This window comes from Dicentrarchus labrax, unplaced genomic scaffold (assembly GCF_905237075.1).
Source record: "Dicentrarchus labrax unplaced genomic scaffold, dlabrax2021, whole genome shotgun sequence".
NCBI lineage: Eukaryota > Metazoa > Chordata > Actinopteri > Moronidae > Dicentrarchus > Dicentrarchus labrax.
Window position 1 is genome coordinate 17,781,309 of NW_026136713.1, and position 25,314 is coordinate 17,806,622.

General features: G+C 40.7%; 1 protein-coding gene across 2 annotated transcripts; it reads right to left on the bottom strand.

The window, feature by feature from the left end:
- Positions 1-952: 952 nt before the first annotated feature.
- On the bottom strand, positions 953-23,432 carry gabra4 (gamma-aminobutyric acid type A receptor subunit alpha4). 2 transcript variants are annotated; one of them, XR_007887284.1, is made up of 10 exons: positions 22,917-23,432; positions 22,652-22,770; positions 21,283-21,350; positions 20,597-20,817; positions 19,630-19,712; positions 15,708-15,851; positions 15,002-15,154; positions 8,063-8,319; positions 4,403-5,406; positions 953-1,623 (listed from the first exon to the last, which is right to left on the bottom strand). XR_007887284.1 is itself a non-coding variant. In XM_051420528.1 (9 exons), the coding sequence occupies exons 1-9, from the start codon at positions 23,315-23,317 to the stop codon at positions 4,873-4,875; spliced, it is 1,980 nt and encodes a 659-aa protein (XP_051276488.1). In that variant the 5' UTR covers positions 23,318-23,432; the 3' UTR covers positions 953-4,872. The 2 variants fall into 2 exon arrangements, 1 of the variants encoding a protein (XP_051276488.1); XM_051420528.1 differs by having other exon boundaries at positions 953-5,406.
- Between the last annotated feature and the right edge of the window lie 1,882 nt (positions 23,433-25,314).

The following is a 25,314-nucleotide window of genomic DNA, read 5'->3' on the forward strand; positions in this document are numbered from 1 at the left end:
ACTTAACCCTTTAAAATCAGGGAAATTAGTGCAAATCAGCCTGTGTGAGCGTTATGTACTGAGGCCCGTCTGATTCTGATCATCTGAAGTCACAGCATGTTGCTCCCTCTAGTGGTTCATCTCCCTCAAGATGTTAAATGTTTAGTGCGATATAACAACATACATACAGACAAGTCTGGTCTGAAATCCTTCTTTACACAACCAGGCAATTACACAAATTCCCCAGCCTCTTACTTCTAATAAATAAATGTAGTTGTTTAGTCCATTTACACAATCATTAAACACTCTACAGTAAATGTCTTGCTCTTGTTATTGAATGTGTGAACAGCTATCTATCATGTTTCAGGTTGATTCTGAAATAGTCTAGACTTATTTGGAGATTTATAAGAGAAACTACAGTGCAAAACTATTATGTTAAACTTTTTTGACATTATTGGAGAGTACTCTATCAACTGGAAAGGGACTTGTGTAGCCGTTTAGGCATGTAGTATATCACTGTCTTAATGTCACTGACAGCACTGGGTTTCAGGGTGTTTAAAATGCTCTCTAGCCACTTTATATAAAAATACACAGGTTTCAAAGTCACACTGTTACCAGGATGAGGAGTTATTTCCTAAAAACAAGGTGAGTCATATCACCCTTACATCCGTACATTTTGTGTCCTTAAATCCCTTATGATCATAACATAAAGGAAGCTTTTCTTTGTCAGCAGAGAGCAAAGAATTTAAAAGACATTTAAAGGGAAACTAAGTTTTGAACTTCTGCTAAAAAAAGAAAATGTTGTGAATCTTTTTTTGGACAACACACTTTTGCCAGTGTGATTATTTAGTTCATATGAAGTAAATGAAAGCTGGACGCCTCCGATTCTCTGCTTCATTTTTGTTTCTTTGTTATAAACCAGTGACTTTTCAGTAAACCCAATCATGCGCAAAGCAATAAAAATGGAAAAAGCAATCATGCGCAAAGCAATAAAAATGGAAAAAGCGTCCTGAGCCTGTAGCGTTCAGTTTTTTTAGCACCTCAGAGCCAACTGAAAACCAACTCTTCTGGTAGAAAAGCAGAAGCTGAATAAAAACTCTCATCATCATGTTAATTAATATTCCTGAATGGCAACAAGCAGGATCGAATAGGATTGTGTTCGAAATAAAAAAGGGGTCAGTTGAGCCACTAGAGGGAGTGTAATGCCATGATTTACTTCAAAAAGTGCTCTAAAACTACAATGACTGCCCCATTTTACCCAACCCATCTGCACTATTTTGATACCGTTGAACTATTTAAACAGCTGAAATGGCAATGATTAATTGAGAGCTTGATCTCAAGATGAAGTTGAACTTTCCACAAACCTGCACCAGTGTCAGCTTGTGAGTGAGCGTGTGGAGCATCTTTAACTATCTGTCTGTCATCTAGCAACAGCATGTTTGTTTAAAAGAAAAAAAAAAACCCAACAAAACCCCAGAAAACTCACAACCTGGCGTTGACAGCTCCATCAATCATGCACACATTTAGAGCAGCAGAGTCACGCCACATAAACACTGAACATCAATCTGTTGTTGACAGGCTCCTCATTAGTTCACGGACGTTCTGTGTTTTCATGATGAGACTTTTTTGTTGTTGTTGTGTACACTGTTGTGAGAGACAGAGAAGGGAGAGTGAGGCCAACAGGGAGGTAACAAAGGCAAAATCAATTTCACACATGACTGCGTTCAGGAGAGGTGAGTGGCGGCGGGCATCTTGATCTGTCCATCAGCCAGCGTGTTGCTCGCCGCCGTGGCAGCATCATAACTCCTGTTACACTAACCGATCGACAAGGGCCAACAATCATGGCTACATGGATGATACGGCTATTGGAGCAAGAAACTAGGCACCCACTACATCATGAATCCCCACACGCGCCGTATCCATATGACATCTCTGTCTGCAGAGGTGTACAGTGGAGCTGAGCTCATCCACCGACTGTTTAACCTTCAACTCCACTGAATAATGGAGACAAGTAAATTAGGCCATGAGGAACTATGTCCTATTTGTGGAGCATGGTCTTTGCCAAAATGTACTGAGGGTGTATCTTGTAAATTATCTTGTAAAGAAGATTTATATGTCAAAGGATGTCAGAGAGTCTAATTATTTTTCCGAGACTATGATTGTGTGATGGTTTCTGGACAGAAGTCTTGTTTGCGCTAAAAATGTCACTTTGCCCAGAGAGAGGACTCAATGACAATGACAAGAAATCCTCGACGCAGGAGGCGGCTGAGAGGACAACGTCTGACGTCATGTTGTGTGATATTTAGGTAGTGACGTCCTTCACACATTCAAATATTCAGTTATCAGCAGTATCTCTCATCTCCTCTGAGGGTAGGTCCTGATCACACAGGAGGCTATTTTAAGTTGTTTTCGATATGGTTGAAGGTTTTCTGGGCCACTTTTATATTCTAGGAGGACAGGACTGAATGCATTGGGTCACATCACATCTCTACAGAGACAAATAGGACTTTTACAAGTTGAGTTCGGCATGTTGGGAAATACACTTATCTGCTTTCTTCCTGAGAGTTAGATTAGAAGGTCGATACCACTCTTATGTTTGTACGTTAAAGCGCAAAGCCGGTTAGCTTAGCTTACCATTGGAAGAGTGGAAACAGTGGGAACCAGCTGGCCTGCTAGCTGACTTCCTGGTGTATAATTAGTAAAGTTAATCAGCGAGCTTTAAAGGTGCTGGCAGATGGATTTTGTTAGTTTTGGACAGATCCAGGCTGGCTGCCTTCAGTCTTTAGGCAAAGTGAAGCTAACCGACTACTGGCTGTATATTATATGTAGGGTTCAGACTGGTATTGATCTAACTCTCAGAGAGAAGGCAGAAAAATGTATTTCACAAAATGTTGAATTATTTCCTACAGCAGGGCTAGAGGCAACGCTGCACTCAGACTTCTGGCTGGTAATATGGTGTAACTAGCGTAAATCCCATTACCCTAAAGCTGGCCCAATTAACAGCGGATGAATGAATGACTGACAGCTGTACATCAGCTAACTCTGAGGCCGCCTGAAAAATAAAACTCAACAGGCTGTTCCACTTCAAACAAACACGTACCCTTTGCTTCGTCCAACTTTCACAATGTGAAAAAAACAACAACACTGCTTTGGCTCCAGATCTCCAGGGGCCCGTGTGGTGGCAGCTGCCATCTCTAAAAAAGACCTTGTTACCACAGTTTGGTGTCAAATGCTGTCAAATTTCACACATTAATTTAAATTAACATTAAAAATAACGTGTTAAATTTGTTTTGATTAACACATATCATTTTAATTATCTTTTATGGTCACATTTTAGATGATTAAGTTAAATGAAAAAAGACATGTATTTGAAAAATGTCTGAAGATTTGATTTGGAAATACAATGTATTGATTTATAATGCCACCTTTAGATATTTCTATTCAGTGTTTTACTAATGTGCTATCTTTATTTAGGGGCTTTTCCAAGCAAATACTGATATATGTGATTGTTTGTGATTAAATCAGCATATATTTCTGCCTCCCCACCCCATGAATATTTCTCTAGATCTGCCCCTGTCCTTCGTAGGCCTCATCCAGTAACACGTGAGACATTTCCCAGGTTTAACAACATGCAATGCAGTGAAATAATGTAATATGTGTTAAAACTGAAGACAAACCGGAAACAGGTTCATTCTCAGTCTAACATCTGTTAGACACAATTCAAGGAGGTGGATGACAGCAGTCAGCTCAGTCTCTTCCCCCGAAGCAGTTATTGAACAGTTCCTTTATTGTGAAAGCCAAATGTCCCTAAAAACAAACAACCAACTCACTATTTTATTGCTGCGGTGATCTAACTGACGAATGGCTTTACTTTCTGCTTTCTCTATTTATTCATGCAATGACTGTATTTTAATCACTTGCACAATCTTTGTCTACTATTTGGTAACCCATTATGGCAGGAAAGAAGCTTAAATCCTACTGTTACAGGAATTAATAACTTGTCTTTACTACTTTCTGCCCGACTGATCCCCAAATTTCATCTTCGGTATTTCCCGTTTAGTTAATCCATCTTGTATAAGAAAGATGCTTTGCAAGTAGGTACTGTACAAGAGAGGCTTTTCAGGGCTGATCAGTTCCGGGGCCAAAGCTCCACTCAGCCTCAGTTGAGGACTTTTATTCTGACCAAAACCTGTCTTCATTTTAGTGTGACTGTCATTTGGCCTGTATGCAGGAATTATAGTTTATCAGGATAAAGAGAAAGCCCCTGGAAACCACTACCAGAGTCCCCCGTGTTCTCTGAAATAATTTAACTTTGCATCATCTAGCCTGCTGGCACCAAAGCAGCAAGTCTTAGTATTCAAACTGAAGTACACTGTAATCATTAAATATAAATCCATTTATCCTAATAAATTTATATATTTACATAGCGTCGGTGTAGTTCGTTTTCAGGACGGTGGTGCACACATCCAAACATCTTGCCGGGTGCAGGGTACAAAAATAGGAAAATGAAAAAATCCCATGCTTTAACCACGACTGCAGGCCAAAAGGGATCATGAGGCAGTTGAAGCCAATGAAGACCTTTACAGTCAGACGTAGCACGATATATAAAGAGGACAGTAGCATATTCCAGTGTGCAGGTGTTCTTTTCTTCTGTTGACTCAGATATTTCTAATTTGGTTGATTTGTTCCCATGCTTGCTGTTCGAGGACCTTAGGAAGAAAAAATAAATGTATTCTGAGTGTGTTCTCCGGGATATGGAAGTGCTTGGTGAGCACTTTTTGTTTATGTGTTTGGCAAGAACAGTAGTTTCCTCTTATTGTTTGCAAACTCCCATAATCCTTAGCTTCCCGTCTGTTAGAAGAAATGAGTCGTCGCTTGTTGCCAGAGCAAAGTCTAACCGCCTTTTGCCACCATCGTGTCCTTCGATAAGTAAACCACCCAGTAGACCATATTAAAAGCCCCGAAGGACACTGGGAACAGGATCCGTGCATACTTGTCAATTTTGCTGGTTCCACCCATACCAGCAGTGGTGGGCTGAGAGCACGGCGTCTGCTTTAGCTCCAGTTTGTTCCCCATCATCTGGATGCGCTCCAGCTTGGGCCCGAGCAGATGCTGCAGAGACGAGGAGTTGGCGTTCTGCTTGCACGGTGTTGCCGCCATCACGTCTGGCGTGGAAGCTGCAGCCTGCGGCGTGCTCTTCACCAGCTGGGCGGAGGAGGAGGCCACGCTGAGCAGGCTCTCAGATTTGGGGCTGGAGCGGGAGAGGGTGGAGGAGCTGCCGTTGGCTCCGCTGACTAAAGGTCGCAGCGGTCTTGCTCTTCCCACTCCAGAAATGTTGGTGGTGGACTGGGCTCTCTGCTGACTACTGGGCCCTTGGTGGGATATATAATTCATTCGCTTTCTCAGGTTCCCGTTGGAATCAGGATTCTGTTGACAAAGAGAGAAAACACCAATCATATTCTAATTTATTAGAGTTGAACTGCACTGGGATGGCAAGGCTGAGAGGGTCACTTTAAAAATGTAATAAATGTAAAGTACAAGTACCAAATCCAAGTGTCACAGTAAATGTGTCGTCTGCTCAATGTGTTTTTAAAGAAAAACTGATGTATACTGAAATTGTAATCCTGCTAAACAACCCCCCTTTTTTTTACTAAATGTAACTGTAATCTGATTACGTCTTCTAGTAAGTAACTTTACCCTTTTTTTGTATCCTGACTAATTAACTCAGTTGTAACTTGTTACTCCCCAAGCCTGAATGTCAGTACATACCTTGTTCACAATTCTTTAATAAGATAATTTATTTGAAGAATCATCATCATAAATTGCTGTTTCGCTCAATATATCTGATTTTTAAAATGTCCAATATCAATATCTCAAACAAGGCTATATTTTATAGTCCATAATGGGCTATTGATCCGAGTAAGGAAGTTCCATTAAGTGAAGAGATTGAGTGTTACATCATGGTCTAAAAGGCGTTTCAGAGGCTTATTATATCCTTTTAAATAGTTGATACTACATCTGCTGAAAATATTTAACAAAATAATTAAAGCCCTGATAAATACACTTATTTACAAAGTGATAATATCATGCACTTCAAGCTAAAGTTGGTCCGAGTGAGTCAGAAGAGAAAATAAAGCTGAGAAAATGAGGATTTGTAGTTTACATTCCTCCTGTCTGCTTCTCGTTTTGAAGGCAATTGCAAGCAAGGTAAAAACTTCCTTCCTGAAAAGCAACCGGGCAACATAAATCTCGTCATATTGATCTGATTACAGTCCCCCCCCCAACACAGATGGCCTTCATCTGGAAACAGTCGATAGAGTGTGTGCAATACAGATGTCTCTTACCGAGGATTTCACTCATTTCACACAAGCTTAAGACAGAAAGTAGGTAGCACTTCATCGGGGCTGTAATGCAGTGTAGCGTCAAAGGAGCTTATCCTTTGAGCGTTGATGTTTTCAAGCAGGGAGAGTGTGATGCTGGTACTAAGGCATTTGCAGGAATAATCCACCCCCCCTGAAACTGAAAGTGTTATTGTGTCCCATGTGCAGCAGAGGAACTATATGTGTGTGTGTGTGTGTGTGGAAAGCAAAGTGGTTTTGCTTTGAGGTAAAAGACTAAGGAGCTGGAACCATCAACACACCCTGACCCCCTTGCCAAGCCCTGGTTAGCGCCAGCAGGACCTGCTCTCGAGGAAAATAGAGTTAATTTCCCCCCTCCACCCCAACTAACAGTGCCAGAGCCTTTTCTGAAACCTATACAGATGTACTCGGGCTGCGTTGCCGTGGCAACCTACTAATCCACTGAAGTGCCGTTGTCACTATACTGCATTCAGGCATGATTACGCCACACTGGGATTTGGACTGGAAGGGGCAACTTAAAGTAGTTAGTGTAAAACTGACACACGCATTGCATGGGTGATGTCAGCTTCAGTGATAAGTTAACAGTAGACCTATATATTTATTTATTTCCTTCTCTTTAGAAGGAATACGCACTTCCTCCAGCCATCCCATCTGTAAAACAGTGTTTATCCAACACCATAAATGCACTGCTACACTTTCATGAACACTGATCTGTAACACATTCATCAGATCTGACAAAAAGAGCTCTAAAATAGCTTCATGGCATATTCATGAATCCTGATCCAATCCATATGTCAGCTACCATGGTGTCAATGTAATTTGTTTCAACTAGTGACACAGACATAGGAGATTATGTCAGTGTATTCATGTGGAATTTCAAAATAAAAGTCCTGCAGCAAGCACCATAATTGAGGAACACCTCGTGATGTAGCCGTACTCATCTGTGATGTGAAGCTATTTTCGAATGCTTTTCTCGCTTCTCACATTTTCTTCTCTAAACCAGAGTCAGCGAATTAGCAGCTACATTTATGGCTGAACAAAAGCTTAATTTACCCGGGCTGATCTGGGGGTAACAGGTAAGAAATATTTGAAGTGTTCAATTTTATTGTCGACCTCATTTAACAAGCACGTGTTCCAACATGTCGAGCTGTGGTTGACGGAGCAATTATCTGTGTAATCGGGTGAAAGAAACAGGTAGAATTCATGTTTTGACCTTTTTCGGGAACAGTGAACACATAATCAACATCATTTGTGGGCGATATACAAAAGCCTAAACATTGTGGACGACCGTAAAATAGTGTGTGTGTGTCACCGCCAATTTATTAAAGTCTAGTGCCCTGTTTGTTATTTGATGTGGAACAACGTGAGCTTTCAGAAGCCTGGGATTTAAGTACGGTATGCTCAGATTTGTGGTGCTTAACCTCATCATAATCTTTTCAGTTCAACAGTGAGATACAAGCAGGTTTCGGTGTTTCATAGAGGCCTAAACGCACATCCTGGGATCAGTTTTCTGCTCTTTTCTTTACATTTCGGACCATCTCAGCTCTTATGAGCAGGAGCACAGCTGACAGTCCTCAGGCTGGCCCACTCCTGGTCGTTCAAAAGTCTAGGCTAAAGGCCAGATACAGTAAGCACATAATAAGGGACATGCTGTGTAAGTGCTCCTTGAAGTTAAGTACTATCACACTATTTGCCACGGCCACTTTGAAGGAAACAAAAATCACCTGCAGCACTTCCTCGCCTTCCTTGACCTTGACAGGCGTGGTTTGGGGTACCGGGGGACATTTGGCTGGCTTCTTTTTGGCCCGCTCGATCTGTGCGTTGGTGAAGTAGTTTACAGCGGCGAACTCAATGAGGGCAGAGAAGACAAAGGCAAAGCACACAGCGATGAACCAGTCCATCGCGGTGGCGTATGAGACCTTGGGAAGGGAGTGGCGAGCGCTGATACTGAGTGTCGTCATGGTCAGGACAGTGGTGATGCCTTCAGTGGAAAAACAGGACAATATGAAACATATCTGTGTTAGAGGTCACCGCACAAGTCCAAATGTCCAAATATAATACAACTAATTTGTAGTAAAAATGATTTACAATTAAGACTAAACATTTATCTGCTTGTGAAACTGCTCTGAGAATGAGAAACCCTGCAAGAGATTTTCTTCATGTCGTTGCCAAATAAATGATGATAGAGATCATTTGCACAGTGTTCAATAACCCATGTACAGTATGTTGCTCCTCATCAGCATATTTCATTAACTGAATGCAGGAGGATAATGAACCAAATACATTCGGCTCTATGGAATGGAAGACAAAAAGAAGGACAGTGTTTACACCTGCATTGATTGAATGTTTTTTGGGGTCTTTTGGGCCACTTGGGGGCCAGTGAAGACCACAACAGATCCAAAACAGGAGTGAAGCTGAGCTATAATTTAGCTTTTATGAGAGCAGTGTGTGTGTGTGTGTGTGTGTGAAAAACACAAAAGAATAAAGGAACAGCATAATGGTTCTCTGTAGGTTCATCACTACGAACGATGCCTTTTACATTACCAATATATTATTCATTGTTAAAGTATCGGTGTGTAGGATTTAGTGGCATCTAGCGCTATAGTTGCAGATTGGAAATCCCTCGCTTCATCCTCCCTTTCCAAGTGCGGAGGAGAAACTACGGTGCCCGTGAAACATGCAAAAAACACAAACACCCCAATCTAGAGCCAGTGTTTGGTTTGTCCATTGTGGGCCACTATAGAAACATGGCAGACTAGCGGAGTTTGTAGATAAAAGCAGTTCATTTTAAGGTAACAAAAACATAATAATTCTTATTTTCAGCTGATTATGCACTCAGGAGAACATACCTATGGATATTATATTCAATTTCTGCCAATAGATCCTCCTAAATGTTGCAAACTGGACCTTTAATTAAAAAATATTGATGAGCAGAACTTAATTCTCTATTAAGCTTCAACCATATTACACTTTTTTTACACATTAACAAGCTAACATGTACAAATTAATGTCAGATATTTTCCTTCAGTCAGACTGTCACTGCCACCTCTCTCTTTTTTCTTCCATTTTCACTGAGATTTAGTCAAATGTACTTCACAGAGGACAAACAACTGCTTCGCCAATTAAGGTTTAACCCGGCCAATAGGATTATTTCTGCCTGCAGACAAACTCTACCTCCAAATAGCTGCAAGTCTGATGTGTATCAAAAGATATTACGTCACCGAGAGATTGCAGTTTCCAAAAGTATATCTCGTACTCCACACCAGCAACCGTGGACTATCCTAACTGTACAAACAATGTAAGTGAAGGGAGTTTATACCACACATTGCTAAAGGACACATTTGACTTTGCTGTACCAATAGAGATACCGTACAAATAAATCGAGAACCTAATCTGGCCAGCACACAAGGTCACATGTGTAACAGAAGGTTACTGTATAAGCCTGTAGCTCATCATTTGTCCTTCATATTATTAAGCAAAAGCAATACTGTGATTTGGAGAAAATCCCCTTTACGTTGGAGACCTGGAACAATCTGTGCTGCAGAGTCCTTGCCCAACATAAATTCATCCCCCGCGCCCCGGACGTGACCGCCATATAATTACCTGTCAATCAAAACCAGCTGGGTGACATTGATAGGTGAGCTGCGGCTTGAGGCCACAGACGGAGGATATTAACCTCTAATATAAAGCTGCTCTCTACATAAGAAAAAAAAAAAAAGATGGTTGATAGATGTACTGGAACTTTGCATACGTTAAAAGCTTTCATGTCTACAGTACTAATAAATAAATAAATAACTAATAAATAAATAAATATGTGTTAATAGTGCAGTGCTGTACTGTATTTGAGCCTCTTTATATTTGAGTAGATAAGTTTGCTTTCACTCTTTTGACGGTAGTGCTACAGTTGAGCTACCAGTCAACCAATTAGATCTTTACACCGACTGTTTCATTTTCACCTCCGCACAATGACAAGACTGCAGCCTGCGGGGATATTTTGGTACCTTAGATACTGAAAATAGAAAAACAGATGCTGAATACCAGTTACAGTTTAGAGGGTACAGACCAATCTAGTCGCTGAAAATAAATAGTTTGATTTCTGAAGTGCTAGACGAGAAGATCTGGTATCACTTTATTTACAGTTGTGTGCATAAGACGAATGAGGATATGGGTTAATGTCAAAGTCTCTTTTTATTGTCTTTATAATATTTTTGTTATAGTCAATGTATGCTTCTCAACAGCAGATAGTCTACATTGTCATGCACCAATATATGAAGGGAAATTCCTACCTGGATATAAACCTGATTCTGATAAACATTCATGAGATTCCTTCATGATCACAGATTTGTGTCAATTTTATACACCCGCTCTAAAATAAAGTGTTACAGAGGATTCATATGAACCTCATGTCTGTCCATTAAATACAGAGCTGGAGCCAGGAGGCAATTAGCTTAGCTTAGTAAAAAACACTAAAAGCAGCTTGAAAACAGCTAGCTGAGCACAAAAATACATTTACCAGAACCTCTAATTAACATCAGCCGGTACATCTGTGCGGAATATAATAATCCAATATGCTTGGCTTTTGTTCACTAGAGTATTGACTACAGTGAGAAATATGTATGGCACACAATGTAGAGATTAAGTAAACACAGGCTATAATTAGAAAGTAATAAATAATTGTACGTATAAAATCCTCCCATTTCTACACTGAAGACCATTAAAAAAGTGATTTAATTGATTAGTTTTAACTACTAAATTGATCGCCAGCTATTTTGATAAATAATTAATCTTTTTTTGTGGATACAATTTTAAGAAAACCAGATATTTTAGGATGTCACTTTAGGCTTCTGAAACATTGATGAACATTTTCATAATATTTTGACATTTTATGGAGGAAACAACTAATTGATTGATTGAGAAAATGATCAACTAATTAATCAGTAATGTTGCAGCCTTATTCACCTTTGCTTTAAAACTTGTTTCTTCTTGATGCAACAATCGCTTCCATCAGGATGAAAGTGAATAAAATTAACAGTTTCTTCAGTTAAGAATCTAATAAGGAATTCTCAGCCCAATGGACACTTACACATCAAGATTTTATAACTAAAATATCAAAATGACTGTTTACATGGCTGCTCCTGTGATGTAACCTGCAAAGCATCATGCATGACTGCACAGAGCACCTTGAGGCTCAGTTAACTAACACACGCAAATGGACAGAAACACAAAGTGTCAAACATTCATGACCAGTCTCCAGCCTGTATCTCTCCCCAAAACCACAAAATGTAATTTTTATATTATGTTTGTGTGCCGATTAAACAAACTAGATACACTGTGTTAATTAATACACTTCAGAAGAGATCCAGAGTTGCTGTTTCCCCTTGCTTACAGTCTTTATGTTAAGATAAACTAGCCTCCTAGCTCCATTTATGTAATTCAGACACAGACATGAGAGAGTTATAAAACTTCTCATCTTACTTTCACAAGGAAAGAGAATCAATGCGTTTCCTGGAGCCATCTGACCTCCTCTACCATTAAAGGCCACACCTGCACGCTCTCATTCCAGACAAGCTTCATTATAGAAACAAACCATTTGATGCTGTGAATGAGCTTGTTAAGAAATGTGCTTTTTGTAGCCAAGAAGCTCCAACCCTAATCATCCCTCCACTCCTGTTTGTCTTCCTGACAAACTGCCTCTTCCTCGCTCACAGCAGGACACAGTGGTTGAGTCACCGAGGCAGGAAGTCAAAACAGAGTGTGGCTGCAGGGAGGAAGAGGAGAAATCCAAACACAGACCACCCTCCCTCCTCTTCCCACCCCAACCTCACTCACCACCGCCACACACGTGTATTTAAACACAGCGGATAACACCAGAAATCCGCTGCCTCAGAGGCTCAACTGATACAACAATAGTTGCGCTGCTGTGATGCCTCTGTCATTCTGGACAGTTTGGGGCGGGGAGGCGGGGAGGTGGGGAGGCGGGGGCCGTGCAGCTGGACTGTCAGATACATTGGTCACTGCGGGAGAGCGGCATTGATCCCCTGGTGCTTTATTACACTGCACGGCACCGAGAGACGCTTCTAGGGTCACGCAGTGTTTTTCTGCTCAGCTAGAAAACTCAAAACATAAACTGTTCAGTCGACAGCAGAAACATACACTGTGTCTGTCAAATGCTCTAAATGGATGCAGGTGACACTACAGTGCGTGTGTCGTTACGGCAGTTGGTTGTTTGGTCACCGTTAGTGATTCAGTATGCTGTCATAGTTTGACTAAATGTCACTGCAAGCCAACAACAGCCCCCTTATTATAATTAAAGGGGAACTCCACCGATTTTTAAACATCAGAGTCTGTTTACAGGTCTTGGGGAGAATACATACATACATATACATATACATATATATTATACATAAAGCCATTCAGAGGGAGCTGCATGAATTCTGATAAATTAGTTGGTCCGGAAGACGTGAGATTACGAGACTTTCTGTAACCCGATCTTCATCTTTGCTTAAGACTCGCGGCTCAGGGCTAAATTAGCAGCTACACACCCAAATCTCTGACCGAACTGTCAGCAGTCGAGTTGTATTCTGGGTAATGTCGATATCAGATTTTGAATGTGTAAAATAAAAGACAATATCTCTTTTTCTGCTCCATCAATATTGATTTTGTTACTGTTTAAGTTTAAGGAGTAAATCGATGGAGTTTTAAGCACGATAATAGAAATAAATTGAATTATTTTGTCATCCCTGATGCTTATACTGGGGATTATAAAAACTGCACCATTTATAAAAGGTTTATAAGTTGTAACTAATGCTTTTATAAATGCTTTATTGATCAGGTTTAAACCACTGATAACAGTTAGGGTTGTGATGTTGTGAAAAATCCTGTTGGGTGTTATTTATCCTTTCTATTTGGTAATAATGTAGTTATATATGTTATTAAGCCAATAATAACTGCTTAATAAGCGCTTAACAAAAGGATTTTAGTCCAGGTTCCTTTTTCCAAAAAGTAATTGACACAAAGTCAAATGGACATTTCACAGCCAGCAACCAAAAGTTCTGCTTATAACTGATCAATAAAGCATTAGTTAATGATTTACAATGAATGTCACTGATATTTAGTTCTCTCCACATAACAGTCAACACTGTTTTTCTTTCTCTCTCATTAGTCATGGTGATACATTAAAATTACCCATTGTAAATGGTGCTCTTAAACATAATCTATTAGAACTACTTACAAAATGGAGGACAAGCGTCAGTGCCATTATCATTGAATGACTTTCCTTCAACATAAGTGGATGGTTGACAAAGTGAGAGGTCTGTTAATAATAAAACAACAACACCTAGGTCTGGTTTTAGTAGTTCTGTCTGTTATCCTGCCTCTCCATCGACACACACACACACACACACACACACACACACACACACACACACACACACACACACATCAGTCTATTCTAGGTCGGGGACCCAAATGTTGTGCCAGGGGAGCCAGGGAGAGCGTAACTGGGTCACAGGCCAAAAAGCTGAAAGCAACTGATAATGTAGAAATCATGGATAATTCAACAATCTTTGAAAATGTGATAAAATACCAAGCATAAAGGTCCAGTGTGTAATATTTAAGAGGATATTGGCTGACATGGAACATAATATTAATATGTATGTTTTTATTAGTAGTGCAGATGCTGCAAAATCTAATACATAGGCCACTTTAAATTAACTTTAGACTTTTAAAAAGATGTATTCTGTGGAAAAGAGAGAATGGTATTTTTTGTGTAAAATTAAAAAAGCTGTGGAGTGCATTGGTTGCCAAATGTTTATGATGCATCCCTCAGCGCCAGTCAGCTGCCCCATTATGACCGGTTAAGTTACAGACAGCAACCATAACTTTAAGCCTTAATATAATTTAAACAGGTGAATTAACCCCTGTACAGTTATCATGAACAGGGCATGTTTATTTCTGTTGTAAAGTTGGGCATTTTAACATGAGGGCTTATGGAGATTGATCACTTCTGTGGACAGCCTCAAGTGGCCGAACTGCAGCTTAAGTCGGCTTCATTTGCCACGGATGTTTTCCTACTTGGTCATAACCCTCTCTCCCCTGTTTCCTCTCTGCTTCTGCTGTCCAATATAGGTGAAAAAAAGGCTAAAAATAATCTTTATTATATTATATCTTTATAATTAAAATTCTGTTGATACCTACAATCCAAATCCAAATCACCCCCTGGTGCATCTTGCCTCAAACAACTACTTCAAATACTCTCACGGGGTATCTTTCCCCATCAAGGTTTTATTACAGTTTCAACCCATTTACAGGGATATTTATATTTCATCTTGAGAGGATTGTGATGAGCCAAAACAATTTTTGTAGATCCACATTCCTTGTCTTTGCTCGAGGCATCTTTGCTTAGATGTTTTCTTCCTTTATGTAGTCAGCTTAAAACCTGTTTTAAAACTTATAGCATTTCACGTTGCAATCTTAATATAGAAAAAAAAACTTCTCTTTATAGCTCTTTATATTCCCCATAATCACCTCACACTGTAAAATCACCTTGTTGTGCAGTGAAGAGACACTCCAGCTCTGTTTGCTCTGTTGGCATGCAGACATATAATAAATACACAGGGAGCAGAAAGGCTATGCAGGATGAGGGATGTGTGAGGTCTACTTACCGAAGACTGTGCGTGCCGGGACGGATTCTTTATTTATCCAGAAGGACACTTGGGAGAGGATTACTGTCATTATGCAGGGGATATACGTCTGAATCATGAAGTAGCCCATTTTACGTTTTAAGTGGAAGTAGACCGTCATCACCACATATTCACCTGGAGGATCAACAGGAATGAATTAGTTTAACAAAGAATTTAAAGTTGCAGGCTGACAGATTTCAGTTAATGCCGCTTTAGACAGACATCACATTTGATTCTATTTGATCATCCTCTATATTTTAGTGACCCCCCCATCCATTCTCACCTAAATGGACACATGCCACCTGTTGCAACTTTCTGCTGCTAAAATCTTTTTCTGGATGCTTCAGTATTTATGAAGTGACAGCCTCGACTCATGATGTTTACAGTGTTTGAATTCAAGAGGCCGGAGTCTAAATCCTTCCAATATCTACCACCCGTGCTGCTTTTCTACAGTATTTGTCCTGTCATTCATGTGGAAAATACACAGTAGACCTGGCAAATCCAGGTTTGACATAGTACAATGCACACAGACAGCTGAACATCTCTTCTTTCTTTCAATAAAAGATAGTCAACTCTTTTTTTAGAGAAATAAACAACCAAGTGCATCACATCAAACTCTTTTAGCTTGAAAGCATTCAGTATAATTCAGTTGATATCTTAAAATGGTTAAAGGACGAGCGAGTCTCACCTGTGATGGATTTAATCGTTTCACTGGAGACCGTCTGGCCGATGAGATCATACTGAACGAGGCTGGAGGACTCGGGAGGGACCTCCACTGAATGCTGAGGCCCTTTGGTCCAAGTATAGATCACCTCTGTTTTAGGGTAGGCATCTGTGGGCAGACAGCAAAGCCACCCTGATGTGAGTCACTTACTGTAAGATGTGAAGTAAGAAGTGATTGTGTGTGTATGTATGTAATGTGTTTGCACTGGAGGGATTGTATACTGTAAACTGTCTTTGTTCATACATATTAAATATATAGATTTTATTTGCATAGATGTGTGTGTTTGCATAAACATGTGTTGTCAATAAAGATACATTTGTACACCCTCATCCAACTTACTTAGTTACTGAGTCCTACCTCCTATCATATTTCTCCTGATTAGCCATTATTGATCGTTTAAAAGCCTTTTTAAGTCTTAAGAATGCCTTTATTCCACTTTTTTCACAGTTTTTGTACATGAAATAAGAGCCTCAAATACTTTTTGGTTTGCCAGCATGTTTATATGATGGGACATCAATTGATATTATAGATTATTTTCTATATGCTGCTCACTCTTCTAATTTAGGCTGTGTTGTTTCTTATTAGGTAAGTGTTATAGCTATTTATAGCGCTTTGATACAAGCTACTTAATATAGTTTACTTATATTTGGATACATATTATGGACTTATTTATGAAATGTCTTTAATAGGTGTTTGTATGTTTATTTTCCTTTTCTCTTCTTTCATTCTGTATAAAGTTGAACTTCTACCTAAATGTGGTTTTTTGTCCCCTCCCTTCTTCTGCTGAATGAGTCTCTTTAAGTTATTTAGGAGGATGTGAGTCTCTGTTCAGTTCTGATGAAGACACACCTGCTTCAAAACGTTGGTAATTTAATAAAGTCTGCTTCTTCCAGTAAACTTTAGACTACAGCTCTGAAGTCTCTCCTGATACCTGACACTACTTCTTTGTGAAATACAAGAGCAAACGTTTATATCCTAGTTCTTATTCTTGAATACACATTTCCTTCAATTTGAAGGTTTTAAGTTAAAATGATTACTGCTCATTGTTTCTCCTAGGCAAAAAAGCCTCTGAAGCAGCATCACAGGACACTCTCCACTGACTAATTAATTTTTTAGCGGCTACCAGCCCTGTGAGGCAGCTTGACCCCTCACTTCTATTCAAACATAGGGAACCTCGGGAGTAATTAATTTACTATTCTGCAAGACAAATAAGGAGAATGTTACATCATATGTCATTGAAATGGCACCGATTGGCTGACATTTTCTAATAGAAATACACAACGTCATCCAATCCACTGAAACCAATGCAATGTGGTTGGAGTCAAAGTTCACAGGAGGTCCCATCTGTCATTTTTCACTCACTGATGCATCATCCTGACATCCAGCCTCCTACAAAAGTTTAAAAGGTCAGATAAATTCTCTATTGTCTCTAATTTAACGATACTTTAACTCATACATTTATTTCCCAATATTGCCTCGTCAGAGCATTTTTGCTGTATGTACCCTGGCGAGGTTGGCCAGTCTGCGGACGCACAAGGAAAATGCCAGTTGTCTGTGCCTGCCACTCCCTATGGGACCCCACATCGGCAGGATACCAACTGTGCTGCCAAAATGAAATGACTCTGGTGTGTCATGGAGTGGAACGCAATGCCTGTGCACACAAGTCCAGATGGAGAAACAGAAAAGGAGACGGAGAGAGGGAGGGAGAAAGAGAGATGTAGAAAAAATGACGACAGGGCAGACAGAGAGAAAATTAGCACACACACACACACACACACACACACCAGCTATGGAAAATAGCTGCATAGGTCTGTACTATCCTGAGGCAGAGGAAGGGATTCTGACCTTTCCTTTGCTTCAGGCCACATCAGATCCATGGTCGCTTCCTCCTGACTGGAGGCTAGCAGCAGCAGAGCAAGATGGTGAGACGAGGAGGAGGAGGAGGAGGAGGAGGAGGAGGAGGGAGAGACGGATGACAATAACTGAGAAAATGTGAATTTGTCCTCTGCAATGTCACCACACTGGGTAATTGATGGCGGATTGGGCGAGTGTAAAGACAAACTCGTTGTCTTTTCCTTTCCTTTCTCTTGCAGATGTAATCTTCAAATTGCTGCTCTTCTCCGATAAGACGGAGCTGCTCTATTTGAGAGACTCCTTTATTTGAGATAAGTCATTTTTGCTGACCAGTAGTCCCAATATAAACACTGGTGCTGAGCTAGGGTTTCATTGTTCACAATGAAGAATGAAATACTTCATTATTTAGTATTTAGCATTCAGTCGCTTTGTGTTAGACAAAGTGCTCAGCTCCTCAGCACTCTTTTCAGCACAGAATCCATTTCAGCGCCAAGAGGAGAATAGTCATGTGATCCAGCTTTAGAAAAAAACTGACTCTTCAGACCAAACCAGGGCAAACTTTTGATTTGACAGACTTCCTTACTTTCCTAAACTCTAAAAAAAAGTCACTACATGTAGCATTTATATTATCAATCAAATTAACAGGTAGAAACAGCAACAGACACTTTTTACACTTTACACAAATTAAAATCAAACAAAAAAGATTAAACATGTTAGTTAGTGAGTTTTAGAGGCAGACTAGCTGTTTCACCCTGTGTCTTTATGCTAAGCTAAGCTAACTGGCAGCTGGCTGTAGCTTCATATCTGGTACTAAGTCTTTTCCTTTAATAATCCTGTTTTTTTTCCCCCTGCTCTGTCTCACTGAAGTCGGTAAAGTTTTTGAGAACTAAATTCAGGTAAGCTAAAATGAAGTCACACCACTGCTGAAAATACCTGCTGTGTTTTACTTGCGAATTGGGATGCCTCCTGTTTAGTGATGTAAAGTAATCCAGTGGGTCTCCTGTGAAACGACACCGGGAGGCACAACACGTAAAATTTAATGTGGAGGCCGGCATCATCTTTTGGTATTTGAGGCCACATACCGTAGCTGTATCACTGGCCACCAGTTAGCTGCAAGTGCACAGCTGGTTTAAATGTGTCCTGTCAGAGCAAATCAGCAAACATCTGGTTGTTGGTTACCCTCTTCGTCTGCTGTGTACTTTACTCTTAGTGTAACTGCCTCACGTTGTCAGTTTGGTCGCTGCTGTTTTTGGTTCCTACCTGTGATGTAGTATTTTTGGAGGTGAACCTAATTGCTGTTGCCGTTCTAGTGTTCCCGCACGACCCAAATTATCAACACCTTGCAAGTAAAGTGCTAGCAAAGTTAAAATAATAAAAATATAAATATACATACACATATTAAAAGACTGAAAACAAGAACAAGGACGAAGCAAGCTAGGTTTAGTGCCTCTTGTGCCTCTTAAGCAGTAAGCAGCCGGACGAGGTATGTTTCATTTCTATACAGTAAAGATGTTTGTTTTTTTAAGGTTAAGTTTTGCTTTGTATGTGTGTGTGTGTTAGTGTATCCTAGTGTAGTTAGTGTATATGCGACCTGTTGTACAGTTAAAATGACATAAATTGTATAAGACATACATGCATTTTACTATTTCATTTTTCAGCTTTAATCCAGTTTGTCTGTCAGAGGAATAAAACCCTGTTTTCAACCATAACCTTGTGTCCACTACTGGTGGGAGCTACACTTATATTAGATTAGAATTCACATCGTTTACTGACCATGTCTCTCTATCTCTGTTTATACCTCTTTAAATATATGTCTATCCTATTCATTCGTTAGTCCCTTACCCTAACCTTAATCCTTAAAACTAAGTCTTAACCGTCAAACAGCCTTTTAAACTTGTGATTTCCTGCATTCTGGTCTCCACAAACCTGTTGGACCCCACAAGTAAAGTGAGCTCCTGGTTTTTGGACCCCACAGATGTAGTAAAACAAGGCCCGACACTTACACACACACACACACACATAGAGGACTTACAACTTCCAAACTTGAGTGGGCACGCATGTCCATCCATGGGGAAGTCCACGAGCTTCATGGGACACTCGGCACTAATAGTCAACCTGTTGCAGTATAAAAGAAGAGCTGCTCAATAAAGGATCACACACACAAAAAACACACACATGCATCCAAAATATGTGCAAATATTAGGCACTATTTAGCATTCAGTGGGTTTCACTTCATATGTTTCTAATAAAGAAGCTTGTGATCGCTAAATGTGAGCATGCACTGTTGAATATTCTGATATGAATGTATATCAGTGATGAGATAGAAGGTTTATACCAAACCCTGTTCAGTAAAAAGGCAAAGGAGCCGTTATTTGACTGCTATATTGAATTTAAGATTGAAACATTTGGCAGCCTCTGCGCTGTTGACACTGTGAGCCACTGGGTTTGATTTCACAGCAAATTTGCTTGATTGCTTTAAATCAAACAAAGTCTGTCTTCTTTCTTTCTCCAACTTTTTTTAAAATTAGCACAAACATAAAACTATAGATTGTGAATCATGAGAAGAGTTGATTCCCACATCAGCCATTACACATTATGTTAAAATAGCAGGAAAATGACATATAGTTATTTAACATAACAATATGATCTAAGTTAGGCTAAAGTATTGGTTTATTATTCATCAGGTGGGGCCAAGTTCATTGTTTTGCATCTTCCAAGTCCTAAACTTTGAGTTTTGAGTCTTAAACAAGTTCTAATGAACTCTTCACCAAATGTAATGTGATTTTAACAACACAGTGAATAATACAAAATAATCTTTGGTATAAATTCTTCTAACTGTTACTCAATAACATTCATAATTCTCTCCTGCAACTTCATTGGAAACTGCAAGTCAAGTATGAAGTCATCAAATTTGTGATTTGAGTCTGGCTCGAGTCCAAGTGGTGTGACTCGAGTCCACACACCTCGCACACAGTGATGGAGTGAAGCTACTGCAGTACCTCATGGTGTACAGAATGGTGCCATTCTTCATGATGCGGAAAAGCTTGTTGGGAGCCGTCATGTTGTGAGCGACTGACTTCTTGCCGTTCCTGAAGAAGGTGTCCGGTGTCCACACTTTAGTCACCATCAGGTTGTTAAGCCTCAAAATCTCTATCGGGCCCTCGTACCTCAACCTCCGGTCCACCCACGTCTGCCTGAAGAACACGTCCATTGTGTACTCCTAAGACAGGGAAAAGAATTGCAAGAACAAACAGAAGAGGTTGGAAGGTGGGATGATATTGCTTCATGACTATCTGCATTAATCTGGAAGAAAGTCTGCTAAATAAAACATGTTATATTCATGGAGCTTCCCCTGGAGCATAATTTGACTACCTGGAACAAAGTTCTGTGAGCTTAAGGTGCATGCACTTTAAGTATTAACAGTATTAAAGGTCCAGTGTGTAGGATTTGATGGCATCTATTGGCCCTTTCTAGAGACAGTGTTTGATCTGTCTCTTCTGGGCTACTGTAGAAACATGGTGGTTCAACATGGAAGGCGACCTGTAGCAGCTGATTCAAGGGTAACAAAAACACAATGATTCTTATTTTCAGGTGATTATAAACCGATTTAATTTCAGCCAATAGATCCTTCACTATGCTGCACACTGGACCTTTAATATAAAACATTTAAAGTGAGGGTACATACCATTTCAACATCTGACACAGGCCCAAAACTTGTTACGTAAATGTCGGTCTTGACCTCAGTCACAGGACCTATAGAGTCAATGAAACAGACAACAAGTGTCACATTTAATAACTGTTTCCTGTTTTAAATCCCTCCGTGTCACAGCCCAGCCTCACACCAGTCTTATTTACACTTTTGTGCATAAACACTCTTTATAGGCCGTACAGCCCCATCAAGCCCCAAAAAGACACACAATAGCTTATCTCATCCAGAGCCTTCTGCATAATGGAAGTAAAAAAAAAAAAAAAATAGCTTAAAAGATGTAAAAACATAATCCTGTTTGTTGTGTGTGTGTTTTTTTTTTTTTTTTTGCCTTCAGTGAATGAATGTGGAGGCAGACGTTGTTTATAAGTGCAGAGATAAGCAAAACCACAGTGTGCACATTTCTGTTGACAGGCTGCTTCTTCTTTCTTTTCTTTTGCACATAAACCAATGAGATGTCTCTTTTGGAAGAAAACGCTGCTTCTTAACACGTCCTGGTTTTCAGACATGATGTGCAGAAATCCAAATCCGCACTTCTTCTTCAAGCGCTTGAACTGTGCATTTAAGCGTCGGTCCCCGCTACATACACACCATTATTATATAACATGCAAACGTGCGAGCTTAGAGGCCCCCTTCGCCAGACTGCAGAGCCACAACCAGGCTTACAGGATCAAGTCTGGAAAACACGATGTCACATCCCGTGTGTGTCGTGAAACACCACGAAGCAACATGTCCCATACAATGCAAGTCTCCCACACAGAGAACATGACACTGTTGCTATAATGTCCACATTATGAGTTGTGCACAACGTCCACTGCATGTCCTGGAAGAAGCATCCCTCCTCTGATGCTTTTTCCGTCAGATTTCTTCCATTTTTCTTCTATTTTTCTTCCATTTTTCTCCTGTTAATGGGTTTTATGGAGGCGTTTTTAGGGCCTAAAGGTGGTGAAATGTCGGGCTATACAAATACAACTGACTTGACTTCACTTATATGGTGTATTTGGTGCTCAGTGGTGAGTTTACAGTCATTTTAATGCACTTAAAAAAGTCAAATAAGAAAAAGTTCAAGTGTTTCAGAGGGGATGTATGATTGCTGTGCGTAAAAAATGACTTATAAGGTATATTTGGTGCTCAGTAGTGAGTTTACAGCTACATTATTGAGCTTTATGGCGTATTTTAACCTCATATGGCACAAAACAAGTAAAATAAAAAGATAACGTTGCCTCTTCCCTCTTTTAATTTTAAGATGTACAGTGTGCCAGTGCTGTCGTGTGATTACTATCAGCACTTTTCATATGGAAAATGCTTGATACTGCACAAAAATAATCGCATTTATTTCCCTACTTACCCCCGAATCCAGGTCGCAGCCTGTTGTCATAGCCGTCCAGAAGTCGGTCTAAAATGCGAGTAAAATTCTCCGGATAGATCCTTTCATCCTTCTTTGTCTGTCCAGAGATTTTCTTTACACTAGAAAGAAGGAAAAAAAAAAAAAAAGAAGAATCAGGAAACCATAACTTCAAGAAAAAAACCAAAGAAGAGGAGAGAAGCCTTATTAGTGTCGTTTTTGTCTGGTTTCAGCACCACGGACAGAGAGAGACACTGTGGGGACTCACCAAGTCGCCAAACAGAAAAAGTAGAAGAGGGTCCGAATAAAAGCGGGGCGCATCGCTGTCACCGTCTCCTTCTTCTTGGCAGAAACCATCTTTGCATGCCATACTTCCAAGCCCTCTTCACATGTCACCACGCCAGATGTCTGTGTCCCGGGGAAACGCAGGGAGGGAGACGCGGCGACACACAGAGGGCAGAGCGGCGCAGAGAGGGAGCAAGTTGAGCCTCTCTCCTGCAGTGTCTCTCCGCCAGACGCTACACACACACACACACACAGACAGACACACACAAACACACACAGGCACACACACACACACACCTTCACCCTCAGCCCCCGGTCACCTCTCGTCCAGATCCGAGCTGCTCCTGGTGCTGCTGCTGCTGCTGCTGCTGCTGCTGGTGGCATCCAGGGAAAGAAACAATCCAATCCCTCTCTCTCTCTCTCTCTCTCTCTCTCTCTCTCTCTCCTTCCACTCTCTGTTTGCTTCTCTCTTTCTCTCCCTCCCTCCACAGCTCTTTCACTCTCTCTTCTCTGTCTCTGTTTGCTTTTCTCCTTCTCCCCTCTCTCTCTCTCTCTCTCTCTCTCCCTCCCTCTCTCTCTCACACACACCTGCTTTGGACAGGACACACATTAGACGTGCAGTGCTTTGAAATGACTTCTGACTTCCCAGGGAATGAGAGGATGCAGAATGTGGAGGCCTAGTTCGTCTCCTCAGCGCCCCGTATGAGCATTTGGCGTTTCCTGGCACCCTGACCTCACCCTGTATTTCAGAATCACACATAGAACAACACTTTTTGCTTTAAATACTCCTTTAATGTCCTACTTGTGCTCCCTGCGTGCCCTTTGACCCCCCCAGCATCCTTCAGTGTCCATCACTCCTGCTGCTCTGTGACATTGATATACGCAGCTTAGCCTACATGTTGAACTAGTTTCAGGAATTGCATTGGTGAGCGCCTGTGTTAAGATTCAAATGGGTCAGTCTTGTCGCAATACGCAATCACACACACACACACACACACACACACACACACACACACACACACGTACACACACACAAAGGCACACAGGTACTGTATAGAGGAACTGGGACAAGCCACATGCTGCTTCACAGATTTCTCTGCACCTGGGACAAGCACAAGACCTTCACTCTGTGTGTGTGCGAATGTGTGTGTGTGTTTGCGGGTATGTAAAGTGAGAGCATGTGTGGCTCTGAAGGTGAAGTGTGGGTAAATCTCGCAGGATAAACAAGATGTCTGGGTTCCACCACACTGGCTTTCCTGATTAGTTTTGAAGTGCATACAGTATATATACACACACTCACTCACACTGGGCTGAAACAGAAGCCACTTAGTGTGAGGGGAAGGTGAGGAAACATTATGCTGATATGTTACATGCGAGCTGAAGTCATGTGTGGTGTAGTCTTATAACGCAGCTCCCAATCCCCTGCACAGCCGCCCACCCCAGTCCTCCCACAATACACTAGAGCAAGGCGGCTCTGTGGGGGATGAGTAATATGCGTGCTCTTTGTGGGGGCAGGCTTTCGTCCAAGTGATTTTTTATTTTTTTTTTCTTCATTTGTGTTCTTTTTTAGACATTTGATTACAATTTTCTCTTTTTATGGGAGCACTTTCGGCATACTGTACAAAAAGGCTGTAATGATATTTATTCAACAGCAGTCAAATGCCTCGAAATGTCAGAAATACAGTTTTGGAAAAAAGTCACGTTGGCCTTATTATGCCACACTGACCTTTCCCTGAAAGTATGTCCTGCGTTTAAATTACACTACATGATCTATTATTGTGTTAACATTTGTGGCCTTCAGACACGGCACGCATGGAGCTCTAAATAACTGTTAAAGAGTCTAATTTAAATTCTATTATTTTATTCTTTTTGTGGCTTTAGTGTGTGTGCGCGTGTTTGTCTCTGATACAGTTTGTCCTGAGATGCCTCGAAACAGGTTCTTCTGCTTTGTAAGCTATATGCCCTGCAGCAGAAATAACTGCTATGATAACCTAGTTTTTTATCAGTGTGAGCGCATGAGTGTGTGTGTGTGTGTGTGTGTGTGTGTGTGTGTGTGTGTGTGAAGGAAGAAGGTAGAAGAGGTGAGGCATGGCTCTGTGACGGCTGCTGCGTGTGTGTTGTAAGGGGTTGAGGGGAGAGGCAGTAGAGGGGTCATTACATTACCTCCTGTAGGATCCACGTGGGGTCTGATGACAGCCCTCAGAGAGTCCCAACCTGACGACACACACACACACACACACACACACACACACCAACAGCTGCTGCAGCAGAGCTTGTTAGCAGGAGCTCAGTGCACATGAAAGACTGCTGTCTTTACTGTCTGGCAGTTACAGTGAGATCTCATTAACTTTACAGACACTAATTTTGAGACTAGCAGTCAA

Coding starts and splice junctions, on each gene's coding strand:
- gabra4 (XM_051420528.1), bottom strand. CDS start 23,317: ATGCCACCAGCAGCAGCAGCAGCAGCAGCAGCAGCACCAGGAGCAGCT. Junction 19,713..20,596: donor ACCATTCTGTACACCATGAG/GTACTGCAGTAG, acceptor ATACTGCAACAG/GTTGACTATTAGTGCCGAGT. Junction 15,852..19,629: donor CCCACTCAAGTTTGGAAGTT/GTAAGTCCTCTA, acceptor GTCTGCCCACAG/ATGCCTACCCTAAAACAGAG.